The sequence below is a fragment of the Mesoplodon densirostris genome, chromosome 4, assembly GCF_025265405.1.
Source record: "Mesoplodon densirostris isolate mMesDen1 chromosome 4, mMesDen1 primary haplotype, whole genome shotgun sequence".
Taxonomy (NCBI): Eukaryota; Metazoa; Chordata; class Mammalia; order Artiodactyla; family Ziphiidae; genus Mesoplodon; species Mesoplodon densirostris.
The window spans coordinates 134,533,686-134,547,011 of record NC_082664.1 but is presented as its reverse complement, the minus strand read 5'-3'; the positions used below and the strand labels follow the sequence as shown (position 1 = coordinate 134,547,011).

The following is a 13,326-nucleotide window of genomic DNA, read 5'->3' as shown; positions in this document are numbered from 1 at the left end:
TAAGTAATTAATTATTTAAAAAAAGAAACATCAAGAATTAGAATATTTAAAAGAACTAGTGTTTTGTTTCTTTGTAAATTGTATCTTATATATCATATATTTTATATAAGCTTCAAAATCTGTCAGCACAAAACTCTTCCAATAGAAAAAAAGGAATCGAGTATAAAATGTTTCCCATATACTTTCAAAACTTCTAAAAGAACCTATTTTCCCTGGTCACCACATTAACTATGAAAATGGACAATGACATTTTCCCTCTAAAATTACTGACAATATAATCCCCATTTCTAGAAAAAGCCTTTGTTCAACTAATGAATAAGCCCTCATTGAGATGCTAAATCATAGGATGCAACTGTAGTTCCCCTGAAAAGGCCAAACAGCATATTCTTTCACAAAGAATGAGTCATTGGCGTAGAATATTCAACCTATTTAAAACGAAGATCAGCTTTAAATCTACGACCTTTCTTCCAGTTCCTCTGCATGCCAACCTCTTGCTTCTGTTTTGTTGTAGGAAGCACAGATATAAATAATACATATATTGTGATACCACCTCAAGCAGGAAATAGCTCTAGTTAACTCTCAATCATCCACTCCAGGAAGGGGGAATATTTACAGTACAGATCATCTGCCCAACAGATGCGTAAAACACCCACTTCTCACTACAGACTAACTAGACTAGACTTTATCTCCTCACTACTCCCAGCAAGCCATCCCTCCCTCAACATGACTGCCAGGTTAGGAATTTGACTGCAGAGTCCAAAGTTTTAGCTATGAGATAACTCTCTAACCATCAAAACTTGGTGTAATTCCTCCAATGACACACTATGAATCACTAAATTCAATCAAATGACCCAACTTTTATGATATTCACTGAATTTAAAAGACAGTGGTTCCACAGACAGATACTGTACAAAAAGTTGATTTGCTAGGTATCTGAAGGGTAGGTGGGTTGGGTCCTTGCCCATGAAAATGCCACTGACTCCCAAAGTTGCCAAAAATCCACAAGGATTCATTGAGACAGTAAAAAGACGAGCAGACTTTTTGTTTTCTGTAAGGAGAGATGTTGAGTGTGGAGGAATGGACGGATGGGTCAAGCAGCCCCCAAATACCCTTCCCCCTTCCAACTGCAGTGGACAGAGGTCCCTTTCTCCCTAGTGGCCCTTCCCCCATCCCCCACAACCAGTCTGTTTGGGGAGGGTGGGGAGAACAGGGAGAGAAGGGCATAGTATGAAGGACAGTAAGCTAAAGATGGTCCCCTTTTCAACATGCACTCACAACCCTGCTCTCACAGGAAACAAACTCAGAGCTGGTCCAGGCATGTCCCTTCCCACCCTTGTTTTTTAAGAAAGGTTAGTGTTGGGGGCATGCACTCACAACCCTGCTCTCACAGGAAACAAACTCAGAGCTGGTCCAGGCATGTCCCTTCCCACCCTTGTCTTTTAAGAAAGGTTAGTGTTGGGGGCCAAGGGAATCACGGGTATCAGGTCAATAGGAGAAATGTTGCTCTATTATTCTGATCAGGAGACTGTAAAGTGCATTAGGACAGAAACTTTGCCCTGTTCATCACTGTATCCAATGTATCTGAAAGTGTCTTGTACAGATTAGACACTCAAATAATAAATAAAATAAATTTATTAAGAAAAAAAATGATAAGCAAGACCTAAAGGGCTATTCACCAAAATGCTAACGGTGATGGATACACTTCATCTTCTACTTAATTCACAAGCAAAAATGTCTATTTTATATAGTCATTTGATAATCAGAAAAACCAAAAATATTTCCAGCTTTAGAGGAAAAGTAGTTTGGAATCATCAAATTTTAGAAGAAATAAGAAGTATTAATGATCTACATACTCACTTTATAACATGAAGAAAATGACACCCAGAAAAGGTAAAGTTACTTACTTGCATAAGGTCACAAAGCTATTCTCAAACTTCATCCTGATTTCCCTTCAAACTACTTTCTCATACAAAAGCCATGCCTCAGTTCTGACACATTACCTCTTGTGTTTTTTCCTTACCATGTCTCCCACTAACTTGTGTGATCTTAAGCAAATGAATTAAACTCTGCAACAGTTTTAACTAGTTGATCTACAAGGTCACCTTTTTAAAAATATTTTTTCATTTTTTAGCTGTGCCACGCAGCATGTGGGATCTTAGTTCCCCGACCAGGGATCAAACCCACACCCCCTGCATTGGAAGCGCAGAGTCTTAACCACTAGACCACCAGGGAAGTCCCCTACAAGGTTGCCTTTAAGTCCATGATTCTGCAGGGGAACAAAATTTGCCACCCCATGTCTCTCTCTGGCATAAGGATTATTTTAGACTGATTATTTTTAAGAAACAGAAGACTAAGGAAGTCTTTCTTTTTACCTGCCCTTTAACTGCCTAGAAGAATTTAGATAAAGGGCCTGGTTCAGGAACAGCACTATCAACAGAGAGATCTACAAAGAAAATGGGCTAGGTGTGGTAGGAGGAACTTGGCAGGTCCCAGAGACAAAGTCCTCTCTGTGTCCCCTTGTTCCTGCATGGCAGAGCAAACATTTGTTTATCCAACATTTGCTTTTCCATCTTCCTATAATTTTTTCCCTCCCCCTTGAAGTACCAAACCCCTAGCCCCTTCTCCTCTCAAATGCCATATAAACCTCAATTGCCTAACTGGGGCCTCATTTTTCTGATGGAGACCTCGTACATACATAATTAAATTTGATTTTCTCCTTTTCATCTGTCTCATGTCAACTTAATTCTTAGACCAGGTAGAAGAACCTAAAAAGGGCAGAGGGCAATTTTTTCCTTCCCCAGCAATTCTAAACCTCTACAGTTGCTGAAAGCAGTAAAATCCACATCATTGAATTCCTAGTCTAATTTCTGAATATAAATATAAGATAACAAGATTGCTTATGGAGATTATCTAATCTCCAAATTTATAAACCATGAACAGAATTTAACATTTTTATAATAAATCTTATATCACAATGTAAAGCAACTCTTTTTTTTTTTTTTTTCTTTTTGCGGTATGCGGGCCTCTCACTGTTGTGGCCTCTCCCGTTGCGGAGCACAGGCTCCGAATGCGCAGGCCCAGCGGCCATGGCTCACGGGCCCAGCCGCTCCTCGGCATATGGGACCCTCCCAGACCGGGGCACGAACCCGCATCCCCTGCATCGGCAGGCGGACTCCCAACCACTGCGCCACCAGGGAGGCCCTAAAGCAACTCTTTACAGGGCCCAAGTCCTAGACCAATGTCCTCAGGCACACCCACAAGGTCGCTAGCATAAACGTCAAGCACTGAATTGTGCTAGAAGAGATGTGAAAGACCTAGTTTTAGCGCCTCTTATCCCTAGTGCATACACACATATATACTCAATGCTACTTCTACTAGTTTTTCTGTAACTCATCACTCATAAAAGTTGAACGTAAAATGTAAAATTACTCTATTTTTCAGTAGGGAGGATAGCCACACTTCTGCAAAATCAACAATGATACCAAAAATAAAGCCTTAGCTTTCTCCTAATCTTTTTTTTAATCTTCACAATAATTGTCTTTACCGTCATTAAGTCCCTTGACTTTAGCCACCTTTAAACAAGTCTCTACTAATTTAACAATGTAACTAAAAAGTACTGGAGTAAAAGCCAGGAAACATGGATCCTTGCCATGAAAATATCTTGCCCAAGTTGCTTAAGACTCTTTAGGCTTCAGTTTCCATCATCTTCAAACTTAGCGTTTAGAACTAATTCTAGTCCCTTTTGCAATCGTACTAAAGTTACAGAATTCTATTGAATTCAGAACTACATCAATCTTCTGGTCTACTCCAGAAAACTCTATTTTCCATGAACAGTTTGCTGATGAGGTATGATGAAGAAACAATGCCCCCCAAAAGAAAATCCCTATTTTTTAAATGCATATGCTTGTGAAGTCTTAATTTAAAACTTTCAAATTCATTCTTCTTACTATCACATCAAATGTCTATAAACTTTTTCCAAACTCTCAAAACATGACTTGACAGTATAATGACAACTTATTAAAAACTGCATCTTTATGCAATATTCAGATGTACAATGAATTAATTTTCTTATTCAATCTGTTTGTAAAAACATCTCAAACACTGCAAAACACAGTCATGAGGTGATATTTCTCGGAAAAAAAGAACAAAATTTCCAAATATAATTTTACTTTCTAGGATGAGTTTTAAAGCTGTTTTACAATATAAGAGCTCTTTTATTTTTAAATAATCTTATGTTTCTGAAATGATCATTATGCAGCCAAAATATTTTCTATTTATGTTTTTAAATAAATACATACACAAATATATATTGGGTTGGCCAAAAAGTTCATTTGGGTTTTCCGTAACATCTTATGGAAAAACCTGAATGCATTTTTTGGCTAACCCGATACATATGGTAACCAATCAGAAAACACCTTGATCTAAAGTGTTCGCAACTTGAGTCTTATTTACATAAATAAAACAAAATAAACTGTGATTGAATAATATAAAAGGGCTGGGCATATTTCCTCCAAATTCTGCAAAAAGAATTAAATCCCTCACTGCCTCTTTTTAATCTGTTTTTTTTTTTTTTTTTGCGGTATGCGGGCCTCTCACTGCTGTGGCCTCCCCCGTTGCGGAGCACAGGCTCCGGACGCGCAGGCTCCGGACGCGCAGGCTCAGCGGCCATGGCTCACGGGCCCAGCCGCTCCGCGGCACATGGGATCCTCCCAGACCGGGGCACGAACCCGCATCCCCTGCATCGGCAGGCGGACTCTCAACCACTTGCGCCACCAGGGAGGCCCTAATCGGTTTTTTTAAATGTGTTCCCAATTAAATATCTCACATTTCTAATTAAATATTTTTCAAATAGCTACCATTTCTCACAAGCTTCTCAACTTTTCTTCATTTGTGCCTGAGAACTATTTGGAGAAATTATATTTCCCTAGAGATTAACTCAGGGGAAAAAAAAGCAAAAACAGAGTCAACAATGCCACTAAATTCTTATATTTCTTTTAAATACTGTCACTTTGCTTAAGAAAATTAAGTATTTAACATCAATGCTAAGTAAAACATGTGAATTAAAACATACAGTATAGAGATTAACCAATAAACTTGTATACTCTATGGGAGTTCTGAAGTCATGGGCACTTCCTATCATAGTCTTAAGCCATTCTGCTACTGAATTATCAATCAGAACACTCCATTCCTTAATCTTTCCAAGTGTCTACCACAGTTTGTCACAATTCCATACACATAAGCACATTTCCAAGCTCAGACTGGACCTTAAGCACATATAGAAACTTTCCACGATAATCCTCAGAACTTCCTGGTACCTCTGGAAGGAAAATGTGACAATCTAACAATGTCAGATTTGAACAATGCTAGTCATTATCAATACTTTCCAATTCAATTCTTCCTTTCCTCTTTTCCTTCTATCCTTTGTCCCTCCTTTCCACTAACAGTGACACAAAAGGAGTTGGAAGTCTTAGTGACTATGACAAAACTCATTTACATCCACAACTTCAAAAACACAATATGAAACTAATTGATTTTTTTTAAGGTTTATTAAAAGCAATATCCTGAAGTTTCACAAATGAAGAGGCTTCTACCGGAAGGAGGCCTTCACCTTGAACTGGTTAAGTAAAATTTAACAGTCTCAATTTTTCAGAACAAGAAATAAGGAGTCTTCCCATTGAAGCACAAGAGAAAGAAGCGATAAGTACAGTTACAGCTAGCACACACACTGAAAGTAAGAGTAACCTACTATTGATACAATACTATGAGGCACAGGCAAATTCAAGCTCTTTGGGCTTTCCTATACCACCCAAAGGAAAATAAATAATGTGAAGTGAAAGAATAAACCTAAACACTCTTACTCTGTGGCTTCATGTATTTACTTAAAATATCTTTTAGTTCAGAAACAAAATATTTCTTTATAAGTACAGCATGGGAAAATTACTTAGACCTTTGCCTCTCAGAAAGGTAGTATACAAAAGGGTGCAAAGGTCCACTATTTACAACTAATGATTCCAAGCAATCATACAGTCAGTCATTCCTAAAAGCTATTCATATTACTAAGACTAGCAGTATAGTTTATGGGACAATGTTTTTCCCAGTTTCTTTAAAATAAACTGGGCCAAGAGGCAGAGGACTAAATGGTGTTCTTACCCTGTCATAATTGTTCACACTCCTATGTCCTAGAAGAGAGTGTTTTTTACCACCTAAGTATAGAATTGAACAAGTATGAATTTTAAGCTGATAACTACACGTAGTTATCACCTTCACATCTAACTGGATATCAAAGCATCTAGAAGTTATTAAATATTTTCACTGAAAACTGTCTCTGTGTTCTGGTACAGCCTTAGAAGCCATTCCCTAAGGTTCTCCAGAATATCAGCATCATTTTCCATGGTGGTTTCATATATTCATGCCTAGAGTTGCAAAAACAGTATTAAGAGGAGGGTAGCCAAATTCTCATCAGGATTCCTATCCAAAGTTGGCGTGCCTCCCCTGTTATTTGCTTCCACTGAAAATAACAAATACAGGGACACCAAATTCAATCAAGCATATACACAATGATCTAAACAGCCATGCAGTACTTTAGCTGTAAAAATAAATTACTGGCACTTAAGCAAATTATATGAAAATAATAATAATATTATTATTAAATAATAAAGGGACATCCTCTCCCTTTTTATTAGTTGTGAAATAAAGCATCCATTGCTAGATATGTTAGGGAAATAATTTGGCTCTAAACAGCAATAGATGCAAATGTGTTATTACAGATTTCAGAGAAGACCCAGAAATCCTTGGAATAATGGCAGTGAGAATTTACAGCTTTCTTCCAGGAGTGAAGCAGAAGACACGTGGTTAAGAACACAAGATCCACAATCAAGTGACATAAGTTTTCTAAGGCTTAGTTTCCTCATCTATAAAGTGGGGATAACATGTGTGCTTATATACCTCACAGGGTTATTGTGAAGATTTAACAAAATAATGTAAGCAAAGAACTTTATATGGTGCTGGTTATACATCAAAGAGTAATAACTACTTGTACTACGACTAATATTATTAGAACCTTAAGTATTCTACACAGAGAGGTTAAAGGGCCAATTAAAAGTAAATTTAATCTAGACAAATACCATGTGGTTTCACTTACATGTGGAATCTTAAAAAAAAAAAAAAAAAGAAACAAAACAGAAACCGAGTCATAGATACAGAGAACAAACCAGTGGTTGCCAAAGGGAAGGGGAGTAGGAGACTGGGCGAAATGGGTCAAGGAGATTAAAAGGCACAAACTTCCAATTATAAAATAAGTAAGTTGCGGGGAGGTAACATACAGCATAAGGAATACAGTCAATAATACTGTAATAATTTTGTATGGTGACAGATGTTACTAGACTTATCGTGGTGATCATTTCATAATGTATTTAAATGTCAAGTCACTATGTTGCACACCTGAAGCTAACATAATATTGTATGTCAACTATATTTCAATTTTAAAAAAAGTAAATTTATCTAGCCATCCTCTAGAAGAGTGGTAGGCAAACAACGGCCTGCTAGATAAATGAGTCCTTTTGTTTGGCATGAAAGCTAAAGATGGTTTTTACATTTTCAAATGGTGGGAAAAAATTAAAAGAATAATATTTTGTGTCATGTTAAGATTACATGAAATTCAAATTTAAGTGTCAGTAAGTTTTATTGGAACATAGCCATGCTCATTCATTTACATATTTCCTATTGCTGTTTTCATACTACAATGGCAGAATTCAGCTGCAACAGAGCAAATATGGCCCACAAAGACAAATTATTTACTATCTGGACCTTTACAGAAAAAGATGCCAACCCTTGGTCTAGAATCTAGACTAGAGCAACTATTTAAAAACTAAATGGTTAATACATGGGTGCTTTCCTTTTGTAGTTAACTTGACAGATTTTCAGATAGTTTTTCAAAAGTAATTGTCTAAATCTGCAAGCATTAAAAATTCTGTTTAAGGCAATTGCTTCCCATACTCTTATCCTCATATCATTACATTTCTATTTATCAGAAAAAGTTACAAACAAAATCACTCTAAACATTGCTGTTTTTAGGCTCTAATACCACTACTGGCACGTAATAACAAGCAGAACATGAAAAAATCTCCTTACCATGAATATATGTTTACCAAGACAAGTACGAGTTAAGCACTGAAATCAATGGTAAAGTTAAATGCCAAAAGGAACAGAAAACTAAGTTGCATCCAATGTCACTGATTCTGCAAGCTAACTCATCACCTTTGGGGAAAAAGAAAAGGCTGAAATAAAGGGAGATTTTTGAAAATTACTATAAGATGCAAAGTGAAAGAAATGCAATTATATGATGAGGAAGAAACACAAGTATGAAAAAAGAGCAGAACATTCTTAAACTACATACAAGTAGATAAGAGAAGAAAGGAAATGAGAGAGAAGACAAAACAACAGAAATCATAAAAGGCAGAACAAACACAGTTGAAGATACTTATAAGACATACAAAGCAAAGGAAAATGTTTGACTACAATATCATGGGAAGGAAATCATCAGTTCAAAATCTGACAATCATTTCTTCCTCTCCTTTCTTTCCCAAAGGTCTTGTTTGATTTTGAGAAAACATTATAGGGAAAATGTTGCAGGACTTTATTAAGTATCAGTGAAGAAACTGCTGCAGAGATAAATGATATCTGAAATGTTAAAGGAGCAAAAGAAACAGAAACTGCAGTTGGAGAACTTACACACCCTGATAGGGGAGGTAAACCTGCAAAATGATTAAATTACTCAGAAAATTACAAAGTAACATACAAATGAAGTAGATGATAATTCTACTGGCAGAAAGAAAGGAAAGCAAAGGAATTCATACTCTAGCTTGTGAAGGAAGACTGTAGTTTGGAGCTTGAGGAGGGTCTGAAATACCAGGAGGGGAAATTGGAAAAGGAATCAGATAGGGATGAGCAAAAATGTGCACAAGTGTCATTAACGAATTTATGATTTAACAAGTAGCCAAAATCATAAATGTATTCTATCTAGAATAATTATGCTATTTTCTATAGTAATCGAGCATTAGAGATGACAAGCAGTTGGACAGACTTAAGTACAGAAACTGTCAGAGCTGATAAAGCAAGAAGTCGACATGATTAAGACTTTCCAGTACATTACCAGGGGTGAGAACGAAATTACTGACAACAAATTTCTATATGTAGAAAGGAAAATGAAGCCTGGAAGCTGCCAAATAAGGAAAATAGGCAAAAATTGATAGACTACTCTTACTACAGTCAAAAATAAAATATGAGTATTCAAGAGGCCTGTGACTTAGAGGAATGTATTTCTGGGTCATTTCATTACAGCATTCTAGTGATTAAATGACTATGGATATACAGACAATGGTAGAATGAAAAGGGGAAGTCTAAATACATTTTCTACTCTTAAAACACAGAAAAAGAGCTCTCCCAACAAATTACCATATATAAAGACCACGGTCGAGAACAAAATCCATAAAGATAAATCTGAAGTCTTACCAAGTGGAAGTCATTTCAAGATTCCAAAAAGAAATACTCATAAGGCTTAGAAATTACAAAAATATCTAAAATATTCTTTAAATACTATGCAAATACCCACACTGAAATTTACATAAGAGGATGATGCTTCAGTAGGCCACACACACAAAGGTGTTACAGCATTAAATGACTGGATGATATCACAATATAGAATTTCCAGTTCAATCGGAGTTGGTTGACTCATAGCATATCAACAAAGTAGTACTGGCACAGACTGACAATGATATTGTCTCAACTACATAGATCTATTCTTTAATTGAGATTTTAGTTGTGAAACTATTTTCTAGCCTGATTAATAGCTTAGGAAAGAAAACAGCTCAGGTTTCATTTGTCTCCACATAGTTTTAACTATTTATATACTCTTTGCAAAATTTAAGTACTTACTAATATCATCTTCATGATAAATGACAGAGTGAAATGGCAGAGTGCGGTCTTTAATATATCTGTCTGCTGGCTCAACATAAAATGTGCCACCACGAGTCTGAATGAATCCTTCAAATCTTCCATCAATAACAGACCCATGGCTAAAACTTCCTTCTTCACCTATTAATGAAAGCCACAAACTCTTAAAAATTTGATTTGCACATGAATGTTAAATTCATTCTCCTTTATAAAGCCATTCTTATGTATTGAGAAAAAAACTAAATACAAATTTACCGGGGAAATTAATTTTCACATAAAACATATCAACCTGAATGTGAACAACAACTGGAACTTAGTTAAAATATATACAGTATATATATAGTAACAACAATGAAAAATGGAACATCTGTCTTGCTGACAATCAAATTCCCAGAACCTAGAACAGTGCCTGGTATGCATGCAATAGCCATTCAAAAAAATGACTTAAATAAACTTAGAGGCAAGCAGATCCACTGATAAAATATACACTTTCAAAATAAAGATATTAAAGTATCTTTTGAATTTCTACTCTAATTGCCATAAGAAAAAAGTTCCTTTCCCACCTAATATATTCTGCACGAAACTTTTAGCTTCCTTACCACCAGTAGGTTTTATAAATACATTTTAAAAATAAGACAGGGGCTTCCCTGGTGGCGCAGTGGTTGAGAGTCCGCCTGCCGATGCAGGGGACACGGGTTCGTGCCCCGGTCTGGGAGGATCCCACATGCCGCGGAGCGGCTGGGCCCGTGAGCCATGGCCACTGAGCCTGCGTGTCCGGAGCCTGTGCTCCGCAACGGGAGAGGCCACAACAGAGAGAGGCCCGCGTACCGCAAAAAAAATAAATAAATAAAAATAATAAAAATAATAAAAATAAAAATAAGACAGTATTAAATATTTCAGAAGCAATTTGAACAAAAGTATGCCAACAATTCTTTCTAAGATATTGGAAAAAGGTTCATGATAGTGTCCCATCAATTATACTTCTTTAGGGAAAGACAATTATAAGAAAAAAGGTAGTTTTGGTTCGGTCATAAAGAAAAGCTGAGTACCAAACATCAAATGATAAGAAGAGGTGGGAAGTTAGGAGGGGGCTTTAAAAGTTAAATTTGCCATTCAAAAATTTCTCATTAAAACAAAAATCAGGCTTTCTGCTATTTCTAAGTTGTAGATTAACAGTAATTAGTTGACTTTAAGTTAATCATAGACTGAAGCTGACTCCAAGACCTTTGTATTTTAAATGATATGATGTTTATCTGCAAACTCATTTAGTCTTGTACACTTTTTGACTGTCACCTACCAAAAAAAAAGGGGGGGCGGGGGGCTGGGAGACTACTAAGTTACTTGCCCAGCAAGGTAAATGATCAAGAAAATAACAGAAAACTATAATCTAACATTAGAAATCTTGACCTATGGAAAAACACTTTCCTTTTCCATTGAAGAATTATAAGAATACAAAAAAACTTTTAATTTTTTAACTACGCTTGATCTACAAATAAGAAATTTTAAGTACAGAAATGTCTCATTTACCCATCATCATAAGAAAAAAAAAGAAATCTTTCTCAAAGCATTTAATTTTTCAAGTCAGGATTTTGAGTGGAAATCTCTCTAATATGTAGAAATGAAATTTAACTTTCAATTAACTTTAATAACTCTTAATAAATAGGATCATCTTGAGTATTTATTAACATACAGTTATAACTCAATGATATTTTGCCCCTAATACCTCCAGAAGACTTTGATTTTTTAACTTTTTTACGACTTCCATCAATTGCTCTGTTCTCCCTACATTACTAAGCTGACAGATATAATTTTCCATTGGGCTAATAAGTGTGCCCCCCATCTCCCTAATATCTTTTTAAATCTGGTGTAGTAAGAGAAATTCATTAGAATTGTGAACAAAAAGCAAATAGATCCAGAGGAAGGAAGGCCCTGGGAGGATTTTCCTATGAACGACTTTGTCACATTATTTTTGGCTGTTAAGATAATCTTTACAGTTTCGTTATAAAACAGTTAAGTTACTGTTAATTCCTTGCCTGGAAGATCAGAAAATTATATAAATCATTAAAAATTTTTTTAAAACCTAACAGTTTGGAGGTAATGAGAGAGTCAAAACTTCTTACCTTTCAGAAGTCAGACGCTGCATAATTCAATACTAAACATATATGTAAAGGTTGATCCAAGAATTACTTCATTCTTCAAAGCCCATTGCTCTTCACGATACACTCAAATCTCCCCAGGATTTATCCCATCTTTCTGAAATATTTGCCTATACTTCAAAATGCATATATTTCCTTGTATAGAAAAAAATTAAAGAGGGTTCTTTTAAGGTTCAACTTACCATAAATATGTCCAGTGTAAATATGAGAGGTATCATAATCAAGTACCGTATTTGATGTTTCCACCCTAAATTCATCACTGAAAAGGGAAGTGTCCCTCTTCATTCGTAGGTTGAAATGTCTGCAAACAGGGTAGGAAAGGAAAAAAAATGAAATTAAAAGGATCCAAATTTAAACAATTATTTTTTTAATTAAAAAAATCTGCAAAATGTGAATTGTTTCACACAATTTGTCTATTTGGGAAATAACTGGCCAAGATTTTCTTATAAAAATTCTGCTCTGAAATTCAAGCTAACACTGTGATACAACTCACATACAATTAAACAGCAATCATCTAGGGATATATTAAAAAAATAAATGCCTACAGACTGATTCTCACATGGTGAAACAAGATCATTCCAACAGCAACTAAGTTGCTTGAAGATAAAAACAAGCTTCGTGACCCAATTACTGTTAATTCACCACTACCTGTCTCCCCTCTCTAGTAATTCCATAGCTTTTCCATTTTCCCCTATTATTCACAACTCAGATAAGAGAATACATAAGGAAGTGCCATCTAATTAGATACTTAACATCTCTTCTCACAAAAGCAAGTATGTATGCTCTTTCTTTCACACACAGACACACACATACAGGAAGACAGACACACACACACACAGAAAACTTTACAACTCCTTTATTTTTCCCTGGGGCATCTTCTTCTAATTCTTTTTAGACCTTTCTCAGTTCAATTTGGAGATCCCAAACCCAAAGGACCATGATATTAGCTGAAATCATACTCATTCTAACTGTCCTCTATAAAGGAAAAGGAAAGACCAAAATACTGAAATAAAGTTAAATAAAGAAATCTGGGGCTTTAGAATCAAACTCAGAATCAAAATCTTAAGCCTAAATCTTAAGCCTAGTAAATCCTTACTAGCCCAGGATTCCTGTCCATTAAATGAAGATAACACATTCTATTTTCTGGAACCATTTTAAGGATTAGAGATTATAACGTATGTAAAGTCATTAACACAGTACCTGGCACAAAGGAGATGTA

General features: G+C 35.8%; 1 protein-coding gene across 1 annotated transcript in view; it reads right to left on the bottom strand.

The window, feature by feature from the left end:
* ADAM10 (ADAM metallopeptidase domain 10) overlaps window positions 1-13,326 on the bottom strand; it is a 120,087-nt gene that overhangs the window by 66,130 nt on the left and 40,631 nt on the right. Inside the window, exons 3-4 of the mRNA XM_060097283.1 lie at window positions 12,290-12,408; window positions 9,934-10,092 (exon numbers count right to left, since the gene is read on the bottom strand). Coding sequence (XP_059953266.1) covers window positions 9,934-10,092; window positions 12,290-12,408 — 278 coding nt within the window. The remainder of the gene's footprint in view (window positions 1-9,933; window positions 10,093-12,289; window positions 12,409-13,326) is intronic.